This window comes from Netta rufina (assembly GCF_964035555.1).
Source record: "Netta rufina genome assembly, chromosome: 20".
Classification (NCBI taxonomy): domain Eukaryota; kingdom Metazoa; phylum Chordata; class Aves; order Anseriformes; family Anatidae; genus Netta; species Netta rufina.
The window spans coordinates 6,969,578-6,996,392 of record NC_140144.1 but is presented as its reverse complement, the minus strand read 5'-3'; the positions used below and the strand labels follow the sequence as shown (position 1 = coordinate 6,996,392).

At 47.2% G+C, this 26,815-nt stretch overlaps 1 protein-coding gene across 3 annotated transcripts in view; it reads right to left on the bottom strand.

The window, feature by feature from the left end:
* Positions 1–20,494, bottom strand: part of BRD3 (bromodomain containing 3) — a 36,278-nt gene extending 15,784 nt beyond the window's left edge. The window contains exons 1-5 of one of the 3 annotated variants that reach the window (XM_084298935.1): positions 20,386–20,494; positions 5,818–5,997; positions 3,655–3,971; positions 1,337–1,474; positions 211–358 (exon numbers count right to left, since the gene is read on the bottom strand). In XM_084298935.1, the coding sequence (XP_084155061.1) occupies positions 211–358; positions 1,337–1,474; positions 3,655–3,855 (487 nt within the window). In that variant the 5' untranslated portion in view covers positions 3,856–3,971; positions 5,818–5,997; positions 20,386–20,494. The remainder of the gene's footprint in view (positions 1–210; positions 359–1,336; positions 1,475–3,654; positions 3,972–5,817; positions 5,998–20,385) is intronic. The other 2 variants (XM_084298934.1, XM_084298936.1) reach the window with 2 other exon arrangements.
* Positions 20,495–26,815: the final 6,321 nt, after the last annotated feature.

Genomic DNA, 26,815 nt, shown 5'->3' with positions numbered 1-26,815 from the left:
TGTGACAAATGGAGAGTGGCATTAGGACAGACAAGCCCTGAAACACCGGGTGAACGTTATCTATGCATCTTGCATTCCTCCGCTGCTCTGTTAGGCTACACGCGCCTTTCCTAGCCTTTTGCACCATTTGCAAAGTCATGCAGCTTAGAACATGGATCAGGCCTTACCAACAGGCTTGTAACATCTATGGTCACCGGATTGGGTTAATACCTGCACTCTGTGTGCCTGCTGACGGCTTACGACCTTTGCCTTTAGGAACTGGGGGTAACAACTCGACTTCCTCCTGAGGCATCTGAGCAACCTTCTGCAGAAATATCTTCTCCAGGGCTTGGGCCATGAGAACGATGTCATCTGTGGGCTGCAGGAAGAAGACAAGCCTGAGCTGCGTCATCTGCTCGTTAAAAGCCAAGAGGTTCAAGATCAAGTTTTGAAATCCCCAGTGACACTGCCCTTCAAATAAATGATGGTATCCACTGAACTGACAATAAACAGCCTAGCTCTTCTCCCTCCTTGTACACTGCTCTCCTGCTCGTCTAATCCAGTCTACAATGCAATAATCACAGCCTCTAAATAGGCTACATCCAGAGAATATCAGGACTTCCAGCCGAAGCCTGACAGCTAGCATCCTGTGCATCAGCGTGGAAGCAGAAAACTGGAACAGATGAGCTGTCCTCCCTGCTTGCCAACAGGTCCTAGAGAAAAGCGTAAACATAAAGTCTGTGGCTTATACTAATTAATTTGTTTATTTCAGCTAGTTCTCCAGAATGGGTCAATGATGACAAACCACTGTAAGAAACAAAAAAAATACTGGCTTTTAACAAGCTAACAAAACAGCAAATAAGCCAAACCCAAAATAATAATAAGCAATCCAAAGGTGTACAAGTATGGACGAGGCTCAGCAGAGGACAGAGTTACGCAACTTACTGAACTGCTCTCTGCTGCTAAAAGAGGCAGGAGACACAAGTTACTGATAGACAAGTATTGTAAAACTTAGAGCTAATAACACAAAACACCTGCATAAACCTTAGTTTACCTTGAAGAATTCCTAAATGAAAATAAGAGGAGTAAAAACTTGCTACATAACCCCCAAACAGCAATCTACATATAATTAAAAGGCACATTTGCCATTTTAAATGCTGTGAGGGAAGAAAGACACAGCACAAAGACAGCTTTGTGCATTTCAAGTAATGTGGTTGCAATTAGTGGCATTTTCAATCCTTGCAAGGAGGGCCTGTAGCACAAAGGAGCTGCCCTGTTCAAAACCTGCACTGTAACAATTGTAGGTGGTTTTTTTCCTAGGCAGTGCCCCAGCTAAGTGCTTGTCTGGGCTCTTTACCTTGTTATAAATATAACAATTTGTAAACATGGTGTTGAAATCCTGCATACATTCACTGGCACTCCAGTAATAGTTATGTTCCAGGCGCTTCTTGATAGTCCCCATGTCCATGGGGTTTTTTATTATTTTGTGATAATCCTGTTGGAGAAACAGGAAAGATGTTACATCTCCTGGTATAAAGATAGTGTGTTCACATCTCTCTCAAGTCCCAGCTTTCTCCTCTTTCCCCCTCCCCAAAAATACACATCCCCATATTTTTGTGCAAAGTGCAAATATCACCTTTACTTTTATTTTCTAATTTGTAGCCCTTAACCTATCATTAGGAACTCGACTACAAGGCATCAGATCCCCCTGTACAACCACCAGCTCCCCCCAGTACATGCTCGAACACACAAACAGCTGCTTGGCCATTACCAGCTTTTTTGTAGGAACAGCTGGACAGAGAAGATAGTAACAGTGATACGTGGAAGAAAACATGCTTTCTGAGCAGCTCTATCTGGAAATTGATGGAAACCTTGATATCCCTTCACTGAGGTTGCAGATGCCACTGCAGATTGTGCTGCAGAGTGGGACAGTGCCACTCTTTGCAGCTGGCTAACACCGCAGTGATGCAATTCGTGCTTGCGTGGGACCAGAAGTCAGGATAACAGGGGCAGCACTATCTTTGGCTTGTGTTCAGTTCAACAGTGAACTGGCAGCAGCAGTTTGGGAAACAGCAATTCTGCCTGCCTTTTTAAAAGACTGCCTCTGAAACGCTCGGCACTTACAGAGGTTTATCAGTGCCAGCTCTGGCTAAGACTGCACTAAAATCTTCAGTGACTCTCTGGGAACGGTCTCCGAAGGCTTCCACGTGTTAACCCAGTTTCTCTCTGGGCTGGTCTCAAGCATCTGTAGAGGCTGTGATTAGTCTGGAGACACTGCAGGCACACGAGGTTATATGCTGTAATTTTCTCATTCCAAAGAAAGGCAGCAGTGCCTCTCACTGCATGTGCACACAAAGCCACATACAGCCCCGAGCCGCTCTGAGCCCAACCCTCAGGCACAACCCAGGAGACCAACTTTTTTCAGGCAAGGCACACTGGGACAGAAGAGGCAATCCTGCTGGTTGCTGGGCTTGTGCAGATTTGATTTGAAACATGTGAAAAACAATTACACTTCCAGCTGACTCCTCCTTTTTGGTAACCTGCCCTAAAGCCACTTCAAAATGTCTCTCTGAGAAACTAAATGCATAAAAAGAAGACACATAGGAGCACAGACCTAGTGAAACATTATACATGTGTTAAGTGTTTTACTCTTTCGATTATCACTTTAAAGCACCCATTAACAAAATTACTGAGTTCAAAGGACTCCTGACCCAGTCCATAAAATCAGGTCATAACCTGCAGTAACTGTAGCTCTCCAGAGCTAACATACCAGAACCATGCTCCCTCAATCCTATCCACAATCCTCGGGTTCAGAGCAGTCAGAGTAATTCTGTAATGACTTCGTAATGGGCTGCCTGGAGGAACAGCCAGCAGGGCACATGGGGGGCTCCATGTTTAAGTGAGGCAGGTGGATGGGGGCTTGCCTCCAGGGCTGAGTTTTCACACCTACAGGACCACTCTGAAGAGGTGAAGGTTGTGTGGTTCTGTTCCCTGGAATTAAGCTAATTAACTCACTTTGGTCATTTATGAATAACCTGGCTTTGTCTTGTACTACCTGGTCTGACAGAGACAGGATATGTGTGTGTGTATATATATATATATATATAATTAAGTACAGGAGGCAGATGGATAAATACAACTGTTCTGTTAGTTCTGCTTCCAGTATGGTGTTTGAAACCACTTCACTCCAGGTATGCTTGGCAATTAGCTTCTCCTGACTCCCTCATCCCTGCAGTCAGTGTCAGATCCAGGAAGGCCTATCGGAAACACAAGTCACTCTTAGCCTAGTACCAAATGCTCCATAGAGCACGGGTAGCAGAGCACAGACTTTAGGTCTGTCACTCAAATTGGACAGAGGTGGGACACAGTGTTGGGGGGAAGACACACAACAGTAACCACAGGCAAGCCACAAACTAAGCACTGTGCTTCAGTTGCTCTAAGGCAGCTTGCCTGCATGGTGTTCCCTTCCCTCACCAAGCCAGGAGCAGTTTTCTCCTTCAGAGACCTGCACCTCTCCAGCTCTTTAAAATATAATCTTTGACTTCAGTGAGTCTGAGAACGTTCGAGGTCATCTCCAAAAGCAACCTTACCACTCTGACCCAGGGATCAGAAAACCGATCTGATTAACATGCAGCTTTCCAAGAACACAACACCGAGAAGACAGTAGATACGTACCGGTAAATTCAATTTAATTGCATCAACAGGTTGGTAGAAAGGCCAAGCAAACTGATGCTTCCACAAGGTCTTTACAACCACATTTTGCATATATTGCAACTGGTTGGTCTTCCGGCCAGGCTTATTGGGATTAGTGACCTCCGGAGGCGGCGGATTCACAGGGCCCTGAGGAGCCTGAATTGCTGATGTGACTGTCGACATTTTCCTGCTCTTGCTCTCACTCGCTGTCACAGCGGCAGCAACTGGGAGATTTTCCTTCTTCCTTTATGCTCCCTGAATGGGACTGACATCCCATTTCCAGGGTCCAACCATGCAACCTACAGCAAACGAGGAAGAGGACAACGTGTAAATGCTGGTACTTATTTCAGGTAGGCACATTCAAGCACTATCAGCAGTAGAAGCGTCTTAATTCAAGCTCTTTACCCCATCTGCTTCATTCTTTGTAACAAACTTTGTCACCTTGATGATGGGCATAGCGCAAGACCCAAGAGAGAGTGGGAACAGCAATTCCCAAATTCAAAGCCTGCAGAGAGCCAGTAAGCTTCGCAGGACTGGTTCTTGCTTTATCTAGGTCAGAGAGCATCATTGTACAAATACACACGGGGCAGCACAAGAATACAGCCGGGATGTAACGCAGAGACTCCCATGAATGTGCTGACTCAAGCCAGTAAATCCGTAGCACGCAGCCCCATGTAAACATAGCTATATGCTGTCTCTGGACCCACGCTGGGTGGCACTGAGCCAGCTTGCACGCTTCCACACTGGTACAATGGTTCTCTAAGATCTCACAATCAAGAGCTGACTCGAGCTGTCAGAAGATCCCCACCAAGAGAAGTGAGCAGGCCTGCAGAGAAGTGCTGTGATCAGCCGTAAACGAAAAAGGCACCAGGAACATCCTAACTGGAAGCAATCTCTGCTTTGAATCTCAAATGTCTTAGTATGTCTCTTACTATGCCCAATTAACCGGACCCTCATGGAAGTTTCATATGGAAGATACAGGTTCAATATAAATGATAATTAGCGTTATACTGCTTTCCATGAGCTGGCTAAGAGAGCACTGCCATGCTCTCCCAAGGCATGCACGAAACACAGAAGAATACACAAATTGCAATATTTGATCCTATTTTTCCCTGGCAAACTCCAGCGGAAAAATGGTCTAGTATCACTGTTTCTTGTATACCATATGGTAAACAGCTCTGCTGTGTCATCTTCTGTAAACACTTGATATTTCAATTCGTATCAGAACTGTAGCTATGCTTCTTATGGCAAACAGACCACAGTCACTTTCTAGAGGCAGATTATTTCAAATACGTTCAGAAAACCACAAATATACTCTCACTTACATATGCTTCTTTCTTGCACATAGAAACATGAGCAGGGACAGAAACTGCAGTAATGCAAGGAGAGAATATTAAGGCATCCTAGAAAAATAACTCTTCCTTGATACCTCCCTAATCATCTCTACTGAATGTCTGGACTAAATATAGAACATCAACTTACCCTTTGAGCTGCTGATTAGACGATGGCAAAAAGTAAACACATGCCTAATTTAGGGAAATTTTACAAAAATAGATGTGTACAAAACATAAACAGATCTGCGACACAGAGGGATGTTTAAGTAGCCGTCCTCTCAGGCTTGCCCAGGCAGCAGAGGTATCTGCATTCCAGCATCCCGTAACCAGGACTGCGTTCTGGAAGCCCGGTGGTATTGTGAGCCAGGGACCACGGTGCAGAGCGGACACCACGCTGGGTGCCAGGAACACCCCAGTGCTCTGGGTGCTGCAGGCACTGGGTGCACCTTGCTCTGGCCCAGTTTGGTTGGCTCCGAGGCGTCCCTGGCTCCAGAATCCAGACCCAGGTTATTTTAGGTTTTATTTTAGGGTTAATTGCATGGTTAGCTCTTATGGAGCTGGCGTGGAAAAGTAATTCTGAGTGCTACCGAGCATTTCGGTTGTAAGTTTGAAACTAAGCAGTATATAATGTAAGTATTCCCCTTAAATACCCTAAGGTTAAATAAGACAATCCTCTCTCCGTCAATTTCTCCACCTCCTTCTATCTCTCAAGCTCCATTTCAGAGAGGATTTTTTAAATTTCCATCAAATCCCAGACCCGTAATTCAAAAAACAGATCTGGCTCCTGCTTCTCCCAGACTTCCCCTCTGACCTCAGCCAAGGCATTCAGGATCTTCACACCACGGCTCCTCATCTGTGCCACGGAGGGAATGGTACTTCCTTTCTGCCTTCATCCGCTCCACCCAGCAGCCTGCAAACTCTCTGGGACACACACACACCGCCTCTTCACGTGCACAGCGCTGCTCGTCCAGAGAAGGCTCGCTTAAACGGACTGTAATAGTCATCAGTGACATAACTCAGAAAGGATTTTAATTAAGAACATTAGCAAAAGTAGGGGGGGTGAATCATGACAGCCAGCTCAGCCAGTCCTCTGACAACTGATCCTCTGTAACTTGCATTTTCCTACTCATTACTTAGTGCAACCAAGAGTGGCTACAAACCCCAAGCCTCTTAGCAGCAGTCATTGAAATTCCGGATCCTGCAGCTGAAAGACAGGAATAGCTACCTGGAAGTATCTGTTCCTGCCATAAACGCAGCTTTAATGTGCCTTCATCTCACGGCAGCCTTTTAACCCTTACTCCATCAGATTCCTCATCATCTGCCAGGGAAGCTGCAGATATCAGATCATCCCTTATTTTGTTTTTTATTTATTTAATTTTTATTTCCGTTCTTTTTAAAGTTTCAAAATAATACTTCCTAAAAAAGGAAAAAAAAAAAAAAAAAGCAGGATTAGGAGAAATCTGAAGCTGAGGGTGCAGATGTTTTGGCAATGTCCCACCTCCTAGCAGAGTGCATGACAATGTTTTCAGAGGCCACAGCCCCGCGTGAGACATTTACTAGCTGTCAGACCTCACTTATTATACAAAGAAAGCGAAGGCATGACCCTCCGACCTTCTCAACCTCTCAGTCAAATCATCCAACACGACACTTAAGCAGACTCCTGCACAGAAATCAAGCAGACTTCCACAAATTGCCCCATTTAATTGTAGAATTAAAATACACAGCTCTGGTCCAAGAGCTTCAGCATCTTCTGAAACTGCATGAATATCAACAGTTAAACTATTTGTGCAGCACCTCACTGCACGAGGTGCTGCACAAACCTGGAAGGAAGGCTGCCAAAACCTGCCCTGGCACAGACAGCACGTGCATTTTCCACTGAGGGCCTAAGGTTGGACTTCTTAGCCCAGAAGTAATTACTACTTAAAGTTAAAATTTTAAGTTACTACTTCTCCTGCTCCGCAGGCCTGTAAGGTTCAAGTAACAGAAGCTGTCCTTGATTTTTCTGGCCACACGTCTGATATTACAAATTTGAAGTACGCCCTTTGCTGCCATAAACAAAGAGCGCACACTGCTTGCCACATTGTGCATTTCTCCTCGTTCTTACCCACCCCAGATTGAGGAGATAATTAAAAGCAAAACCCAAACCCAAACTTTCCAATAAATCCTGCTTCTGTGGAGTTTAAGTCTGTCCTTTTGTGCTAAGTTGCAACCTCAAGTGTGGCATCCAGCAAAGCTATGAGGTTTGGCTTGTCCTTCAGCCAAACCACCCATCAAAAAAAAACACAGGCTGGAAGTTTGTTTTCTGTTGTTGTTTTTCAAAAACATTTGTTTCACTGAGCTGCTTGCATGGGTCAGTCAGCGGAGAGACAGTTGGCACGGAGAAAACATGTTAATAATTCCCTGCCCTCGTAGGATAACATTTGACTCAGCTGATGCTACCCACAGACTGTCTGCAGTGGTGGAGACTGTTTTAAAATAAGCTATAAAGCCCCATGAAATGTGCACTGTGCCAGCAAGCCTGCTGCTTCAGCTAACGGTTCTGCCACTTCCTTTGGCAAGGCAGAACATTTAACGGATGGCTCCGTCCCTTGCTGCTGTTCCTGCTGCACAGGAAGGTGTTTGTTTTGATTGCAAAATTAGAAGGTAGCGAGCTTTATGCTATCAGGCGAGCCCAACAACTTTCTCTTTCTGCCCTGTAGTATTTCTGCGTGGTTACTTGGACTTCGACCAAAAACTGGTGCAACTCCAGCCCAGCCAGGAGCAGCCACATAAATCTTCCTATCAGGGAAAATTATCAAGCTGAAGAGATGTTCCTTGACCTCATCTTCATCTGCACTGAGGTTGACAATTTGGTAGCACAGGCTGGGCACAGATCAGGGTCCCTTAGCTCCAAGCACGCTGCAGGCACACAGCAAGACCCCGTTCCTTGCTTGAAGAGCCAGTGCTTGCCATGCACGGTGGCGATGTGATTTGCCTGGGCACCCCCAGCGAGCCCGTGGCAGAGCCCTGACCCCCAGACAGAGCCTAAACCCTCAGAGAAACACCACCTCCGAGGTAGCACTGCTCAAGCCGACGTGAAAGGCAGAGGCTGAGCTTTTCTGAAGGTAGGATGGAGCCAGAAGCACGCAGAGACAGCAGGGCAGCTGGAGCGGGCACCTGCTCTCTGCTCTCCAAGCATTACTGCCCCACCTCAGCTCTGTGCAACAACCAGAGCAGACGCTTGGTCCCTTTTCCTGGACAGCAGCAATAGCTGAAAACGTGGTCAGATTTGTCATCGTGTGTTATTCCCCACCTCGGAGAAGCCGCCGGGCCGTGCTCGCGCTGCCCAGACTTTCTTACAGCCATGGGAGAGGTTCAGCATGCTCTTATGGCTTCGGAGGTGCAGAAATTAGAAACTGGGGTTATGAGAAAGGCTGCCCTTCGATCAAATCCCCGCAAACACAGATTGCTGCCAAGGCAGAAAAGCACACGGCTATTTGGTTATAAAGCATACAAAGAGCGGTGAGCAGAACTGCCTTCCCAGCCTTTCCTGAGTTGCCTAACTGAAGAGTGAGATTCTTTTTATCTTGATGCCACTGTGATTACGCATATATTGCTCGGTACATAAGCCACTTCAGCAGGAAGATGCTGAATAGCAACGGGAACTGAAAGTACAGAGCATTCAATTCTAACTGTGGCCAGGCAAAGTTTAGTAGAAGCAGCAAGTGGATTTGGTTTATTGGAGAACCCAGAAATCCATTTGGGTAAATCAAACACCACCCAAATGAGGGGAATATTGCTTTTCTCTCAAGTGCCTGTTAGCAAGCAATTTCCTACCCAGAAATCTCTTTTTGTCCAAACTGAGCAGCTTCCATTACCTTTACAATACAGCATCTCCAGAAAGAAAATGAGGGTATGGAGTCCAAGATCCCTAAAGCAACCAACTGCCTGATCCACCCGTCTTTATATCCCCAGGAATGATTTCCATTCATCTTGGAGACAGATGCATTACCCTTCAATTCTAGTACGTGAGCCATACGGCCCCCAAAATCTACCCATCAACACAACCTTAACCTCAGGTAAGATTATGAAGTGAGGGTAGTTGTATCCATTTCATGCCTCTGGCTGCAGAAAGCAAGGGACACAACGCCTCTCCTCCAGGCTCCTCGGAGAGAAACAGGGCAGGTGTGTGATGATGCAGATGCTCTTCCTTCTTCACAGCCCTGCACAGGAACCGAACTTCAGGCAGCTTTCACTCCCCACTAACTCCATGTCAGCATGGACGTTCCCTTTAAACGCACAGGGATCTGCAATTTAAGACCAAGGCTCGAGGGCAGACGATTTGCTTTATCAGCCAGCGCTGCCCTGGCAGACACACACATGCTGCACACAAGATGCTGCCCCCTCCGAGCTGGGGATGAAGCGTTTGCACCTGGCCTCACTGCAGGAAACAGCAATTTGGCTTGCAAGTGCAGCTTTGCACTCCAAAAGTCCATTCAGCTGTCCTTCTCGTCTCCCACATCGTTAATTCCACGCAGAGATTTGCCTTTTGTGTACGTTATTTTGAGCACAGCCCCAGTAACGTCCTGAGACTCACAGACATAACTGTGCACTTTGCTTACTTCTGCACGAGGGAGGGAGATCACGGCAGACTAACCGGGTTCCTTCGCTTCTGGCTTGGTTAGCTGAAGGCTCCTTGGATGCTATGGATGGATTTCCCACCCTTGATTTCTCCTTAGCTAACACAAAGGCAGGTGTTTCCTCAGCGAGGAGCCTCACTGGTAGATAAGAGTTAGCCAGAGGTGTAGCTGTTAATTTCAAGGGCTTGCAGTTCCGACACATACTCAGCATTTCCCACAACTCAAGATGCCTTACATCACGCCTTCAAACTTCGGGGTACCCAAAAGTTACTTTACCCTAACTATAAAAGCACTGGGGACTTCTACGAGCACTGCTCTTGGCACCCCAAGTAAAAAGTTCCTTCTGATAATCATGGGCCAAAGCATTTCTCTCCACTGAGCTGCTAAAACCACCGAAAGCACCTCCCGAGTCTGAGCAAGAATTGAGATGCACGTCACATACTTTCTGCAACACAAATCATATGGGGCTCAACTGCTTTCTAAAGGCTGCAGCTTCAAGTGCAGGGAGTGATGTTTCACAGTATAACAAGTTTATTTTCATAGCTTTGTATTTGCTTTTGAGAACAGTTTAGACAACCACCCTCAGTAATGGATTAGGCACAGTTGATCTTATTTGGTAGCAGGGCGAAGGACAAAATGACCTCTGGACATTTCTTCCAGCCCTACCATCTTGTGGTTCTCTGAGAACAGACAAATTTTAACTCAGCCATATGTTGGTTGTGTGCAAGCCCTTCAGTTATGTGCACTTTTGTTAACAAGGCTACAGGAGGAAAGAAGAGTGTCAGACTGGTTAGGGAGTTTACTCTGTGTTGGATTCCTCACTAGGGGAGTTCAGCCAGCTTGAGACCTCACTCTGAGCTGAGGATTGGACTAAGACTTGTGAAATAAAGTGAGCTGCACTTACAAAAAATCTTCTTGGAAGCATGTCAGCAAGTTAGCTAGGTGACCTATAAGGAAAACATTAATGAAAGCTTAGCTGTAGCAGTAGAAATAACCTATGAAGAAGTTTCAGAGGGACAAAGCAGCTAGTAGATTGCCCATGATACTCTTGGAAGACTGAGTCAAATCTGTGGGACAGGAACGGGTAGGTGCTTAACAGGAAAGCTCTAGTGGTTGTGTCTTTCACAAGATAAACCAATTACCCGTTTGTGGCAATGAAAAAAAAAAAAAGGGGGGGGCTGTTTCAGCTTTCATTTTCATTACAGAGATTTGTAACAGAAAGGCAAGTGTTTGGGAGACTCACATGCCCAGGCAGAGTCTGCTCGTGCCACTTCTTCCTAGCAGGGCAAAGCAGAGATGCGATGAAGTTACCTTGCATGACCCAGAAGGTTGAACCCACACCACCTCGCAATCGTGGGCAGAGCCGGAGAGACGCCAGGCAGCCGGCAGTCAGGGTTCAGAGAGAAAGGAGGTAAGGTGAGCCTGCTTCTGGGCACGTGCCCGCTCGTACGTAACGCACTGCGACACGCCTGCTGGCACCACACCTTCACATCGAGGGCTTCTGTGGCAACGTGCAGAACTGGTAGAGGGGTTACTGCAGCGCCCCAAAGCCCCGCGTGTGCAGCAGAAGCCCTGCAGCCTCGGGCACCAGGCGAAAAGAAAATGCTGGGAAGGTGCTGGCACGCAGCCACATACCATACAAGCTCCCAACATGTCAGGAGCGGGAAGGGGGGGGACCCAGGGGAGGCAGGAACGTGGCTGAAGGCGCATTGGAAGGATGGTGTAAACCACAGCCCCAACAGCATCGCAGCGTCTCCGTGATTCAGTAACCACTTCAAGCCCCATCCTGCGAAGCGCTGAGCAACTTTCCCCTCTCGCTCAGCTGCACGGTTTCTGCGGCTCCGCGCCTCTCCGCAGATGGGTTTTGCAAAACTTATCACCTACAAGATACAACTAATTGCTCCATCGAGATAAACCTCTTTCGAAGGAAGGTTTAGGCAAAGACACAAACTCAGGCTCTGCACGCTTTTTGGCCCCTCAGCCTGGCTCAACCCCTTCTCTAGGGGGTCTGTTAGGGTGAGAGAAAGTTAAACAGAAGGTTAGGTGCTACCTGGGGTTGGGAGGTCTGTTCTGAAAGAGGCAGGCTTGTGGGTGCTCCTATTCTTGGGGTTGCAATTGCTCTGATAGATGATCTGGCCAGCTCTACCCAGCCCTGAACACGCAGCCTCTTGCAGCAGACCGTGACCCCAGCCAGAGAAGTGTCATTGTACAAGCATGAGGTGTGCAAGATCGTGGAGATCCTGGTCTCTGTCATCTCATTTCCTAAAACACAAAGAAACTGGAGCCCTGCCAAGGAAAGTAATCTCCACATTTACACAGAAGTTGACCAGGGAAGAGAAAAAGTTAAACGATCCCGGATTCAAAAACCTTGCTGCTGGGCAAAGGGGAAGGCTCTACAGGCTCGGCCACAACTCCTACAGACTGGCCAGTTCTGCGAATTCAGAACCAGCACAAATGCTGCCTGCTGGATGCCTTCCCTGGTACTCCACCGCTGGATGTTTCAGGTATACATAATCACTTTAAACTCCTCAGATGGTCAGAACCTACCGTTCTGCCTCTATTCACCCTCACTTCTGCACTCAGGTTCGTATTTTAAGATCCATCAAAATTACAAATCCACTTGCACGCTTGGGTTTGAACTGCAGTCACCCATTATTAGCATCCTGTGGGCCAGCATTCCCAATTGCTTTGCCAGTGGGAGACCGAAGCTGTGTGACAAACTGACCTGCCTTCACCACGAGCTTTCTTGTACCAGATCTCAGTGGCATGGGATCTGCGGGTCCCTCCTTGCCCAGCCATCAGGAAATACTACCACAGTGCACAAGGAGCAAAGAAAAGAAAACCTCACTTGCTGCAAGCTGCTATGAAGAAAACATGTCTCAAAGTTCAGGAGCAACAGGTCTGTCCTAAACACACCACCAAGGTGGCACACAAGCAGGCCTAACCTGTTCATCATTTCAGAACTGGACGGAGATGAAAGGGTGCTGAGAAGTTTTAACCTGGTATCCACTGGCTTCAGAAGTCAAGCTAAGGTGCCTTTTTGCTTCCTTTCCTTCATGGAGCAAAATTTGTGGAAAGAAACAAGTATTAGCGAGCAGATAAACTGGGAGAGGAGACAGGCAGTCAACTCTGAAAAGGAGAAAAGACCTACATCCTGTAGGAGAAAGCAAGATGTGGAGAAAGTCGGGAAAAGAAAGGAGAAAAATAGAGAAGAGACAGGAAGTTAAAGCTTCCCATTTCATGCAGCTTGAAAAGGCGACTGACCACAGGCTGCAGTTAGGTGCTGCATCACACACATCCGCTCCCACTTCTGTGGGGTACAGACTGGTGCGAGGGGGAGAGGAGCCCGGGTGTGCTTCATCCAGGCTCGGTCACTGGCATTGCTGCTGTGCAACAACATAGAAAGGTCCATCACGGACCAGGACTTCGTGCCAGATGCTTTATGAGGACTGTGCATGCTGTAGGAGACACTAGCCTCTGCCCATGACCACCCACTGAAAGTGTGCAAGAGTGGGATGGGGATATGGACTGTAAGCTGGAGTCTGATGGAAAGGGCAATGAACTGACAGGTTGGACACCTCGGTTTAACCGTTTTAACCAGGCTGTGTGCAGACATCAACCACCCTGACTGAGAGATCATACTGCCCAGCCGTGACCAAGCACAGGGCAGCACCCACACGGCCTCTGCCCTAAGGAGAGGCCCAGGCAGGCCACGAAAGGGAGGCCCAGGCTGGCAAGATGCAGTGACCTAAAGAAAAAAAGAAATCACAGCAGTTCAGCACCAGTCTTGTGCCCTGTCAGCACTGCATCCCACCTCCTTCAAGGCTCTGTCTCTTAATTCCCCACGCTCATCTATTATTTTACAGCCCAACTGCCCCAAAGCGTGACCTATCCAACACACGACACTACAGCACATTCAACCTGTGACTCCAGAAGTCAGCTTTCCCAATTTCAAGTTAGCGAACCATCCTGCAGTCACACTATTAAAAAAAATAATAATACTACTGCTCTGGCACTGCCCCAAGTTTCAGATGATATGTGCATAATAGAAGCATTTATGTATGCCCATTAAAGCTTAACGTGGCAACACCCGCAACGGCTTCAGAACTCTTAATGGGATTATGGCATGTCTACACCCTCGCAGGGTTCTCTTTTTTTTTTTTTTTCTTTTTTAAGGATGTGATCTGCAGCTAAACATTTGTGTTCTGAAAAGGACAGTCAGCCCTTCCCCTTTTTAATCAGCATATGGTGCTCTGTGTACTTGTTAAAGTAGAAAACTCACATCCATTCAGTTTGATTCAGTATACGGCAAATAAATTATACATAATCTTTCCACAACAGGTTTTGTCATGATTGTTTCTTTTTCTGATCTTTGATTTCCAAAGAGAGATTATTGGACACAAAGCATTTTGAAGAAAAGGAGAAAACCAAAAAAAAAAAGCGAGAACGAATACTTCCCTGCTGGGCAGAACATCTCCGAGCTTGTGCTATACCTGCAAAGAATTACAAAACACAAAAGAGCTACAAAACAGGATGCTGACATCTCCGCTCAGTGCTCGACTCCCCGTGCTGTGGGCTTATCAGTTCCCCATTTGTAAAATGGGGATAGAAATACATCCCCTATCACTCACAATTAAAGCCATTCGTCTTTTCCCATGCATTTACACAGCCCATTGAACATCAAGTCCTTTACAGTGCTATGATGATACCAATTTTTATGGAAAAAACAAAACCAAACAGACACTACACTTAGAAACTAATATTTCTGAGGTACTCAAATACCATAACTTGGGTCTTAGAAATACTTTAGTGCATATATAGGTACATATATATACATAAACACTAATTGTCATTTGAAAAAAGTAGAAATGAAACTGCCCTCTGCTTTATATCCCGCTCCCCAGTAACAGGGTGCTCTTTGGGCATGTTTCTAAAAGATAAACCACACCACCACAGAGGTCTCCCGTGACACCTGCTAGGGAGGGGTTTTCAGATACAGCCACCTTCATCTCAAACTGACAGCCTACAGGGAACAGGAAGAGCAACTCCTCTTAATGAAACTAAATACAAGAAGTGTTCGGAGTGAAGTACAGAATACAGAGCCCAGGTGATCAGTTCCGTTCCTATGTGTTACCTGCTGGAAGGATGGCTTTCTGCTGCGTGCCTAACGACCTACACCACAAGGCTCCCCTACATCACTAGCACTGCATGACCATCTCTCAGCATCACTAATGCCACTTACAGTGCTACAGACACTATCCTCAGGGGCAGCTCAACGCAAACATTGACAGAGAAGACAGACTTCTAGCAAGCAGACACAGATCCACACGCTAACTCCTTAGAAGCATTTCACAGCACAGAGCAGAACCTCCTAAGGAACTCAGAGAAAGCATCTTCTGTCAACAGACCTCTCGCACACTTCTTGTGCTCCAACACCTTCTCCTATTCCATTTTTTAACTTATTTTTCATACATTGATATGACTAAACATACTATTCTGAAGAATAGAAGATTGATTTTAGGACAAAAAGCATTAAAAGTGGAGTAAGCAGGGATCAGCCGCTACTGGTGTAAATCATGCTGGGTTTACAGTACGGCGACTTTCCCGAGCACACAAAGCTCACCTAAATCAATACACGACATTCAAGTCAGTTTAAGGATTGGACAATGAAGTGAAATGGATTGAATTACCATGACATAAAATTACTACTCGTTAGCTGAGCCGCAGTAATGTTACACTTGGTAACAGGGCAGAGCAAGCACACTCCCCCCCAGGTTAATTATTGCAGCTTGGCTGGCACAGGAGCAGCAACTTGCTGGGCTGCAGCAGCCCTCCCGTTTACAAACAGCACTTCTCCCCTAAAAAACATTAAAGTTAGGTTGGTGTAACCCATTTATCCGTTTCTAGACCAGCACAAGCACCTCTCCTGAACAAACATGCTGTCCCAGAACAATAACTCAATGGGTTAACTCAGAGCAAACAAGTGCAAAAGGCTGCATGTGGGCAACTATTTCAGAGGAAAGGAGAAGAAGGAAAAAGTTTGGATTTTGAAGCCTGCATCCTGCCTGTGCAGGGAGCTGAGGCTGCTAACTGGGGGAAGGAGGGGAAGGAGCTCCCCTCGCCTAACAAACAGGGGAAGGATCCCAACAGCAGGATCTGGGCTCCCCCAGACACACAGCTCCCGCTGCAAGCACCCCCAGCTTAGCTCCCTGCAAAGTGAAGACACAACCCCTAAGCCTCTCTCAAAGCTCCTGCAGGAAAAGTAAAACTCGTGGGCTGAGATAAAGACGGTTTAATAGGAAAGAAAAGAGGAAGGAAAAAAAAAGAATACATGAAACAAGTAACGCAAAATGTAATTGCTCAGCACCAGCTGGCCGATGCCCAGCCAGTCTCCAAGCAGCAGCAGCCCCCCTAGCAAGTTCCCCCTGGTTTTATGGTTCAGCATGATGCCATATGGTATGGGATATCCCTTTGGCCAGGTTGGGTCACCTGTCTTGGTCCTGTCCCCTCCCAGCTTCTGGTGCACCCCAGCCTCCGCCCTGGCAGTAAGGTGTGAGAAGCTGATGTCCTTGACTTGCTGTGAGCACTGCTCAGCAACAACTACACCACCAGCGTGTGATCGGTATCATACTGCTCCTAAACCCAAAACAGGGCACCATGCTAACAGCTACACAGAGAATTAGCTCCATCCCAGCTGAAACCAGGGCACCGATGAAGTTCAAGGCAAAGGAAGCACAACCACCACAGCGTGGACACAAGCACCATGCTGCTTATTCCGAGCAAACGAGGTCATTCCCACAGCTGACCTGGGTCAACCAGGACTGAGTCTAAACCTCGAAGTCTGAAGCTGAACGGGCTTGGGGTTGGAATCGTTTAAGCCAGGTCACGTTCTTCCAGATCAGCCCCCATTTCACAGAAATTTCACCGTGGTTCGTCTCTGCTCCACCTGTTGCATTGCTGGTGGAGAGGAAAATGTCAAGGTCTGGTCCAGTAAAAGGAATGAGAAACTCAAACAAACCTCCTCCTCTGCCCAGGTTATCCGAGTCGCTGAAATACACCCAGACACGATGGTGTCTTCTTATCAGACTCAAGCTGGAAAAAGGCTGAGGCCCAGCAAGGTGTGAAAAGAATCCAAAAGAGGCAAGTGTTGCTTCAGTCAGTGCCTTATCAGCAAGGCTGGGGGAAGGAACAAGGATTAGGAGAAAAAGCAGCCTTAACAGCGCATTACAGTGAGTTTCCACACTGCTCTCCTGAAGAATTTAAATCCTTTTAACATTGCCTTTTGCAGCAAGTGGGTTAAAGAATACTTCCTCCCTTTTACTGCGCCCCAAAGAAAGATGTTCACCTCCAGCAAGCACTAACGATTGACAAAGCCCCACTAGCATCACAGTGAGATACTGTGGAATGAAAAGCTCGAGACGCACACATCCTTCCAAAATGTCCTGACAGCTCACTGAGCAGCACAGCAAACAATGGCTCCTTCCTAATTCCCAGAACTTGACTGCTTACAGTGGTGTTCTGGGCTATTACTGGAGAATAATGTGGCAATTTAAGGGGAAAAAAAAATAAAAAAGCAACAACAAAACAAAACATAAGGTTCACGGTAATGATTGGGAAACCCGCTGCAGATTAATGAATTCTGCAAATTAGCAAAGAAGGAGCAAGTGGGATTAAAGAGAAACAATCGGCAACGCTGGAATGCAAAACGCTCTTTGTGCATTTATTTAGGTGAGCGCAGTTCTGCCTGCACCGAGAGCACCTGATAGCTTACCGAAGTAGACAGAGGGTAATATATTTTGTAAAAGTAATTAAGCCTTTGAAACATGAGACCTCTACATCACTCAGCTGCTGCTGAGGAGAGGGATTTGACTCCCGAGTTGTTTGTGCTGTCAGCGGGGCTGATCAGGCTCCCAGATTACTCCGGGGAGAAGGAGCAGGGCTCCAGGAGCGCAGCCAGGCTGGGCTGGAAGCACACAGCCCCCCGCCCCACACCCCTCGCGTGTTGTGGGAGCACACAAGCGCCCTCCAAAAGCCAAGAGGCAAGAAATAAACAGCGCCTTTCACAACTTGAACCATGAAGTGCGGGTAAAAACTCGTGGAAGTGCCAGGAAGCAGTGAACCAGGCTGTATCTGCAAACACCAGCACAACCAGCCTTAAGGGGCAGACAGAAGAGCAGCACTGCTGCCTAGCATACACTCCGAGCGGGCCCATCAGAGTTTTAACACATGCTTTTCTTCCAAATATTTTTTAAATGACAAGAACTAAAGTTTCTGACAGCACCTCAGTGCTAAAACAACAACAGCTTTATTTCCAGAAGTAATCGAGCCTCGTTTGGAGTCTGAGCTGCTTTAATTTTAAATACAAAGTCAGTTTGGAGAACAAACCTCAGACATTTCACATGCATTCTTTTTTAATTTAAACTCTGCAGGCATAGGTCACTAAAACTAAAAAAGCCTTTCACTGGGCTAGCTACTGCCTCAGCTCCCAGCACCACACAGGCAGCGCGTACGGAAGACAATATTGCAATCAAGCTAACGCCAAATGTTGAATAAGACTATTACCCTCTGCCCAATCCTTTTATTAAACGTTGTCTCGGAGCACTAAGTACATGCGTAAGTGAGTATTTTTAACCAGCATGGAGTAAAGAGAAAGAAAACACAATGTTAGCATTTATTCTTTCCAAAAAGGAAGGCTCCAAGGTCAGAAGTTGCTCTGTTTCAGCGGGAGCCTCCGAGTGGATTATTAAAAACTCCCTAAACTTCTGAGTTAACAAAATAAGACACCCAGCACTCTGCTAGAGCTGCGCTCTGCAGATTAGGAGGCAGGACTCTGTGTTTACAGCATGCTCAAGTTGTTGGGTAAGCAACGCAGCTCGAGGTTTTTTGCTTGCAATGCAACCAGACTGTGTTGGGGATTCCTTGTTTGTTTTGGTGCGTGTTTATTCCACACTTCTCACTCCTCTATTGCAGCACATACGGTAGACACCGAGTCCTCTCCAACACCTTGACTTATCGCCGAGCAAATTAAGGACACGAGCTCCAGCTTGAACCTCAAATTTCCAGCTTAATTTAGAGACACTCCCTTAGCAGGCTGACAGAGACTGAATGCATTAAAAATACTAACGAGCTTATCAAAACCACCTCTCCACTTCTCTATTCCCAGCAAGGAACAGCAGGTGTGCTTCGCTAATTGCACTACCCCCCAGCCTACTATTTACTAACGTCGGGCAACTTGCATGTAAAATTTATAAACGTTGGAGCAGTGCTGAAGCCACCAGGTTTGCTGATCCAAAATAAAAAGTTTATTTTGGTAACTTTCGATTCCCGTAGCCATCGGAGGAGGGGTGCACACAAGGTACAGAGGTGTCACACATTTAACAGCAACCACCCAGGAGGCAAGCTGAGCGTTGTCAGAAGACAGCTCGGTAGGAAACCCACTCCCCCCCGGCACCCTGCGAGGCTCAGCCTCCCGCTTACAGAGCGCGGATCTGCGCCCTGCACACTGCAGCTTTGTTTGAAAGCGAAACCAAGCAGGCTACAAATAACGCTCTATCCCCGGCGCCCGCGGAGGTGCGAAAGCTAAGAAGTTGTATAAACGGAGGGAAAGCCAGGCTGTTTGGAAGTTTGATGTTTTATTACCGGTGGCGTTGCTCCTCGCGTGACACCGAGCAGGCAATCTGCAGGCAATCTTTTCTGCGCCTTCAAAGCGCGGAAAGTTTGGACAACAAACCCGCGCTTCCCCTTGATTTGCCAAAGTCCCGAGGACGCCAGCTACCTGCACAAGGCCAGTAGCTGCACACACACACGCAAACACACACACAAACACACTCACACACGCACCCATACCCACACCAGCACCCTCCCAGGAGCTGCCCGGCCCCTCTCCGCACCCCCTGCGCACCCGCGGAGCTGCCCCAAGCCGCTTGCTCCTGCTCTATTCCCCCGCCTTTTTTTTTTCCCCCTTTTCTCTTTCCTTTTTCCCCCCCCTTTTTTTTTTTCCCCCCTGTTTTCCCTAAGAGCGCCCGCCGCCTTCCTTTCCCTCGCCCCTATTTTTTTTATTTTTTTTTTTCCCCCTTCAAAAGATGGCGGGCAGAGAGAGAAAGCGAGCGAGGGAGAGCGAGCGAGAGAGGGGGGGAAGAAGGAGGGGAAGGAGGAAGAGAAGAAAAAAAAAAAAAAAGGAAAGGAAAGGAAGAAAAGAAAGCAAATCCCTCCTAAACCCCTCCTGCGCGGGGGCGCGGGGCAGGGGCCGGGGCGCGCAACCCCCGCGGCCGCCCGGGCGCTTTGGGGGCGCTGGGCGAGGAGGAGCAGAAGAAGGAGAAGAAGCAGCAGCAGCAGCAGCAAGAGAAGAAGCAGAAGCAGAAGAAAAGGGTGGGCAGGAGCGGCGGGGCCGGGAGGAAATCAATGGGCAGGCTGTGCCCAGCCCGCCGCGCTTTGTTGCATTGTGGCGGCGCACAAAGGCTGCGGGGCCGCGGGGAGCGGCGCATGGGGGGCTCCCGCAAGAAGAAGGAGGGGAAGGGGAAAAGGGGAGGGCAAAACAAACAAAATAAATAAATAAATAAGCAAGCAAACAAACGATAAAAAAAATAAATAATAATAATAAATCAGCGTTGGCCTTTCCCAAGTGGGTTTTTAGCCTTCCCTCGCTTCTTCCCCGGTCCCCCTCCCCTCTACCCCAACCCCTCTCCCTCCAGAACCCGGTGCTAGCACCGCCTCGCCCCCAGCACCCGAGAAAGAAAAAGGGAAAGATTAAACCGGATTACTTTGCCCCGGCGGCTCCAGCACCGTTTGCCTTACAGTCCCCCTCCAGTTGCTCTTCTTTTTATCCTCGCCAAGGCAGTAGAATAGATGCGCTCCAGCGCCCGAGAGCTCATGCGCCAGGGCGCAAGGCCATGTGGGGCCGGTAGTCCCGGCCGGGCAGGGCTGCAGGCGGTGGCCACCCCCCCGGACTACAAGTCCCAGGAGCCGGCAGGGCCCCCCCCCGGCTCCCCGGTCCCCCCCGGGCTCCCCCCGGAGCGGCGGCGGCGGCGGCAGCGGCCGGGGAGCGGCGCGGCCCCGGCGGGGGAAGGAGCGGGGGCGGAGAGGGGAGGCTGGGGGGGGGAAAAGGGGGGACAAGGGGGGGGTCCCCGACGTCCTGCCGGGGGGTTTGGGGTCCCCGAGGGGGCGCAGAGCTCGGGGATGGGGAGCTGGGGACCCCGCGGGCAGCCGCTTGCTCCTTGGGATGGGGTCAAGCTGGTAGCCGGAGCTGGCCCGTGCTTGTTGGGATTTTATTTTTATTTATTTAATTAATTAATTTTTAATTTTTTTTTTTTTCTCCTCGGCCCGTGCTTCTTTTTGCTTGGGCCCGTGCTTTGCTGAACTCGCGGTTTGCGTTGGGTAATGCGCGCTCCTCTCGGTTACGCAACGACTAAAATGCGAGCCGCAATAAAAATAGCAGGCGGCCAGCGCGAGATGTCGGGGAGAAATCACCCCAAAAATCCGTCCGGAGAGCCTTCAACCCCGTGTGATGTGCTTAGTGCGTTCCACCGCACGGTCAGCTGCTGAAAACAAGCGCAAAATCTCTAATGTTTACCATCAGTAGTAAGGATTTTACACCCACCCACCACAAGAGCAAACGGGAACGCTGTTAAACGCTTCCAAGCCATAAAGACCTGCAGCCCGTGTCCTGAAGCCAATCTACGAATGCAAACAGAAGAAAAAAAGTTAAAAGATGCTGTTGTACACCAAACTAGGAGTCAGTCCCTGCAGCACAAACAGAAAACGGTTGGAAAATAAATGAATCCAGAGGAAATGTGAGAGCCAACGTGAAATAAGAGCTAGTTATGGGATTTCTCTGTGGCCACATATGCCAGCAGAGGCTGCCACGCTGCCTGTTACACAGACAGCCGTGTGGTGATGCCAATTAATAAGTCACTTGATTGTAACCATAAGGTGGAGGCACTTTCACTGCAAGACCTTACTTCCAGCAGATTAGCTTTTGAAAAATGTGACCAATGGAACTGAGATTTCTCAGACAGCCTGATATAACCCAAAGGCTGATTTTTGCACAGGCAAGAGGACAGATGCTTAGGAAAATTCCACTTAGCCAGACTTGTTGCCTCAGAACGGAAGCAGAGCTGTGCACATACCTCAACCAAATCCATAGAAAAGTGCATTTTTCACTCCGTTTCAAATCTGATGCAAATTCAGGAACTAGAAAAGTGTCACAACCACACCTCTCTTGGACAGAACTACTCTTTGAGAGAGTTTCTAAGTTGCATCCACACAAAAAGCAAAACCCCACGCAGGGTTTGTGTGTGACTCGGGATCCCCCGTACCACAGGCACCTGCAAGCTGACCTTTTTGTCCCTAAAAGCCACTTCAGCGCTCTCTGCGCCCGTAGCGCTTTATACACCTTATACTCCTTTATCTCACACAGGGGGTCATCAGATGATTTCATCCCAAATTGATATGTTCATTATGCATCAACCAGAGCGGGCAAAACAGCTCACATGGGAAACTGTCCCCTGAGATCTCGCAGCTATCAGCTTTCAAGATGCAACATCCAAGTCCCTCACACACCTACCTGGAGGTCTGCAGACTTGTGCTTGAAGAACTCGGTCACATCCTCTAACAGAAGGGGAAAACAAACATATTTTAGGGGCTCTTAGTAAGGCAGTAAATTCAGATACCTGGTCAGTCAAACAGGTACGTGCTGACTCATTTTGAATAAGCCCCAGTACAGTGAGATATAGTGAAATCAAATCAGAATGATTCAAGCACAGGGAACCTAGCCCCAAATAAGAGCACATAGACTGAGGAAGAGATGGTTGCCATCACTAAATTAGCTTCAGAACCAATTCTGTCATACTAGCTTTATACGTAGTATCTAACAACCTCTCTCTTCGAAGATACCTTACTTCTGACTTTTACCATGAAATACAAGATTATAGCAGTAGCTTTTTTTGCCTGTGCTATATCACCTGCTCCCTAAGCTCAAAGGAGCACCCTGGATTCACCCAAAGCCTTTTGATTAACCTCTGTGGTCTTTTAAGATGCACCTCCAGTTACCCAATTAGTACCTTGTTAACCAACACCAGCAGTGTATTTACTCCTTGCCCTTGCACTACTTTTAACCCTTAATGTGCAGTGATATGTACACCCTTCTAGGCAGCTTTGTGCACAGGTTTTGACAAGAAAAACTTATTTGTGTAAGAACACGGTAGTTTTCAGGGCTGGCGAGCACTGACACTTTGCTTCTATGCTCTCATTGTCAAGGGGAGGACTTGAGTCTTTAGGAAACAAGGGTGGGCAGAATTAGAAAAGATACTTATCTCTGTGGGACTGTTGAGTTTTATGAGAACTGACCACACGCAGTGCCTTGCATAATTGCACTCAACAGTATTTAATAGTATTCAGGGACTGCTGAGAAGACTAACGCTGAGCACCAATTTTCCTGATGTTTGCCATAGGTGTAAGCTGTAACTGTAAGCTTCTGATTTTCAACATCACCACTCTGTGCCCGTTTCACCATCAAAACCGTAGTTTCCTACAGCAAGGAAGCTCCTTGTTAGTATTTGTACTTGGAAATTGCAAACAGATTACAAGCGGAGAAGGCTGCTGAAATGTTTTGAGTACTTCATCAGTGAGTTCTGTCCTCCATCTCCAGGCACATCCGCAGGCACACTGTGCATCTGCACACATGTGAAAAGCTGATGGGGGCTCCACGTGCCTCAAGGCAGCAAATTTGGCCATTCTGACCATTTTGGCAGCCATCAGCCACCACAGGCTCCCAGAGCCTTCACCTATCAATGGACTCAGGGAAAATCCTATTACCAGGAGCTGCTACCTCTCAAGTGGACATCGTTAGCCACTACAAAAAGAGAATTTATTCAACTACAGTCCTCTTTGGGATAAAGAAACAACAGTGTCCAAACAGCGTATTGCATAAGTGTGCACTGAGTGACTGAGATTATTTGAGTGACTCCAGTCATCCCACTGGCAGAGAGAAGGGTGTTGAACGCTAGGGGATAAGTGTTCTTATTGCAAAAGAGAGTCATCTTCACTCATGATTTTCTTCACCATAGCAGCAGAATTTCCTCGACTGAGTAAGCATTATTCAGTAAGGTAAGGGTGACAGGTCTAGGGCAGAGGTTTGAAACAATAATTACAGTTTGTTCTTCTGTAGTACCTTTCATCTGTGGAATTCACAACAATGCAATAATCCTCCTAACAGCTTATGTAGGTAAAACAAATATTATGAGATCTGTTTTTCAGCTGGGGAAGCTGAGAGAGAATATGATGATGCAGAGAATCGTTAGCAGAGCAAGAACTTGGATGCAGCTCTTCTGACTCATTTTTTTTAGTTCTGTGAGCCTGGCCACACCAACTGGTGAGGCCACCCTTGCTACTCACTGCTGGGAAGGTGTCAGTGTCTACAGGACTTCTGACTTTTCAGTGTTCACTTTTCATCAGGAGAGAGGTATGCAGAGACTCTGAACAGAGAACCCATGAGCCGGTACATCTACAAGCCCCAAAAAGCACAGCACTATGATAACTGATCAGAGGACAGGAAGGAATTGAGCAGTCCAAGACCCAACGGATCTTTTAAGTGTTCATCTGCAAATATAAGCTTTGATTATGCTCTAAATGCTGTTCTGGAGACAGCCAATATCCAATAGAGGGTCTGAAGTGGATTTTAATAGTGTCCTTCTAGACTGGCAGTTCTCAGAACAAAGAAACAAAGATGAACAGCTTCCTCCGCAGAGGAGAGGAAAGGCATGAAAAGCCCACAAAATGCTCTGATCTCTGTATCTTTTATCAGGATGTAGCAAGAAGCACTACTTGCAGGAGCTGGATGCTGGGACACAGTGAGCCAAGACACTTTTATTTTTATGGAAGAAAGCAGAGCAGCAGTATAAACTGTTGTGGAAGGAAAAGAAAAAAACGGGACTTGACCAAAAGAATCTGAGAAGTGAATAGAAAATGTCCAGCTAATACGGCTATGTAGCTTTGGCCACAGTAAATATGTTTATTTGGAAATTAGCTGCATCTAAATGGTTTTGTTACACATCAGTGTGATGTAGAGACCTAGCACCTGCTATTAACACAGTGGTTTGCACAGGAAAGCAAGCTTGTGAATAGTGTGTGCTACTGAGTTGGCAGTTTAAACTAACAGATCCCAGAACACGCTAGATTTCAGTTGGCTAAAGCCCTAACGTATTTCTGTGTATTTTCTTACTTTTCATTCTGCCCTCTTATAGACTGGAAAAACAGTAAAGAGAAGCTCTAAGGCAACAGTAACACTTTCAAACTTCTCAATGACAAAGATACGTACATTTTACTGAAATTATCCCAGGGAATAATGAGCTAGGTGTATTGAGCCATCCAGTCACTGGAGTTGCAACCATTTGCACCAGTCAAGAACAAAGTTCCTGATTCACAGAAGTGCTGAGAACCTGCTGCTCCAGATGAAGAGGCCAGGAGAGAGAGGCTGTCATCACGTCTGGCAATCAGACCGTGTGTGATTCAGTCCGGGGCCCTCAAATCAGCAGCCCTTATGCATCAACTTGGCTGTGATTTGCACCAGGGGGGAATCTGCATTGTATGATACTGCAGGATGCTAATCCTGCATGAAGTCCATGTTTCTCCTGAAAAAACATGGACTGCTTCTTTGCAGAGCTTCCCTGACATGGACTTCTATACATGCAGTGTTCAATAAAACACTCTTACTTTGAGTTCTTCAACATCCATTGGGCCCTTGTGCCCAGGCTAAGTATACACATCCCTCCCAGGGCAGAATGAATCAAATCCTTGCTGCTTTCCACTGGGGTAAGTTTTCCTAGTTTTAAATGAACAAATGTTGGCAGTAATGCAAGTAAGGTTCATACTGTAGTGGGGGAGGTAGAAATATCAGCCTGGAAAAGGTTCAGTGTTTGTTTTTAAATCCCAGAAGAAACATATGAATACGATGTATCTGGGATCTAGAAAAAAAAACAGAGCAGCATATTAGCAACCGCATAGAAACAGCTATATGTCAGGCATCAGCTGCTCCTTACGAGCCTAAAAGAAGCAGCAGGTCTCTCATGAGTTCTTGCTCCCTCTGTTTCTTGAACAGAGTGAAACATACAGTACGTCTGTTCTGTGCTCCCTCTGTTTGCTGTCTGAGTGGCCCAAGTAAATAGAAATCCTAACAGAGACTGCTCATCGTGCCAAAACATAAACATAGACTTGCATAGCTCATAAGCTTATTGCCTTATTACTCACCATTGCAAACGTCAGCATGTGCTTGGTTGCAGCCATCGTGTCTAAAGAGCAGATCCAGCATGTGCTGAAGTTAGTGGGAGCTTTTCCACAAACATTAATGTCCTTTGGATGAAATCTGCAGGATTGGATCAGTTCTCGTCTCAGTGGAACCTGTGACAAAATTGTACACGTTAGTCTTAGCAGGATCCAAGGCCTCAGATCTGTTCCTGACACGCTTAAAGCCATCCAGAGGAATCACAGCCTCGCTGAAAGCAGTCATTTCCCTACCATCTGAGCCACTTGTGGAAATTTCTTCTTTTTCATCATGATGGAAAGCTTCTCCCCCCCCTGAAAAAAATAAAATAAAATACAAAAGCAAAAAAAAAAACCACAGACAGGTGTCTTTTCCAGTGTACTTGGCAGGTCACCAAGTTCAGGCTATTGGGAACCAAATGGCATGAAAGACTTTGTGAGAGAGAAGCCTGCCAAGGCCCAGTCTTTTACAGAGAGGGAATTTGGACAGAGATCACATCCTGCTGATCCCAGCTGTGGCAGCGAGGCCTGCGGAGCGAGAAGGACCCTGGCGGATGATTCACAACCAACAAGCTAAATTTCATGGGCTGTCCATGCAAATCCCCTGGTGTGCACATTTTGCAGTCCCGAAGAAATACGCGCGTGGGGCTGCATTTTTCTGTCAAAAAAACACAATCCAGCGTGCGACTGAATACTTGGCCAAATCAGGTTTATGAAGCTTTGAATTTGTGAAAAGAAAAATCTAGGACTCTCAGAGGCGAAGGGGTTGTTTAGGGTTATGATTTGTGTTTGTAACACGATTTTTTTGATTTTTCCCTCCCTTTTTCCTGCAGGGCAGGGATCGATGCCCAGCCTGTGGCTGCGGGTTTCCAGGCTGGGGGAAGGAGCTGGGCCTTGGCTGTGCTGCACCACAGCTTTATTTTTTTTTTTCCTTTT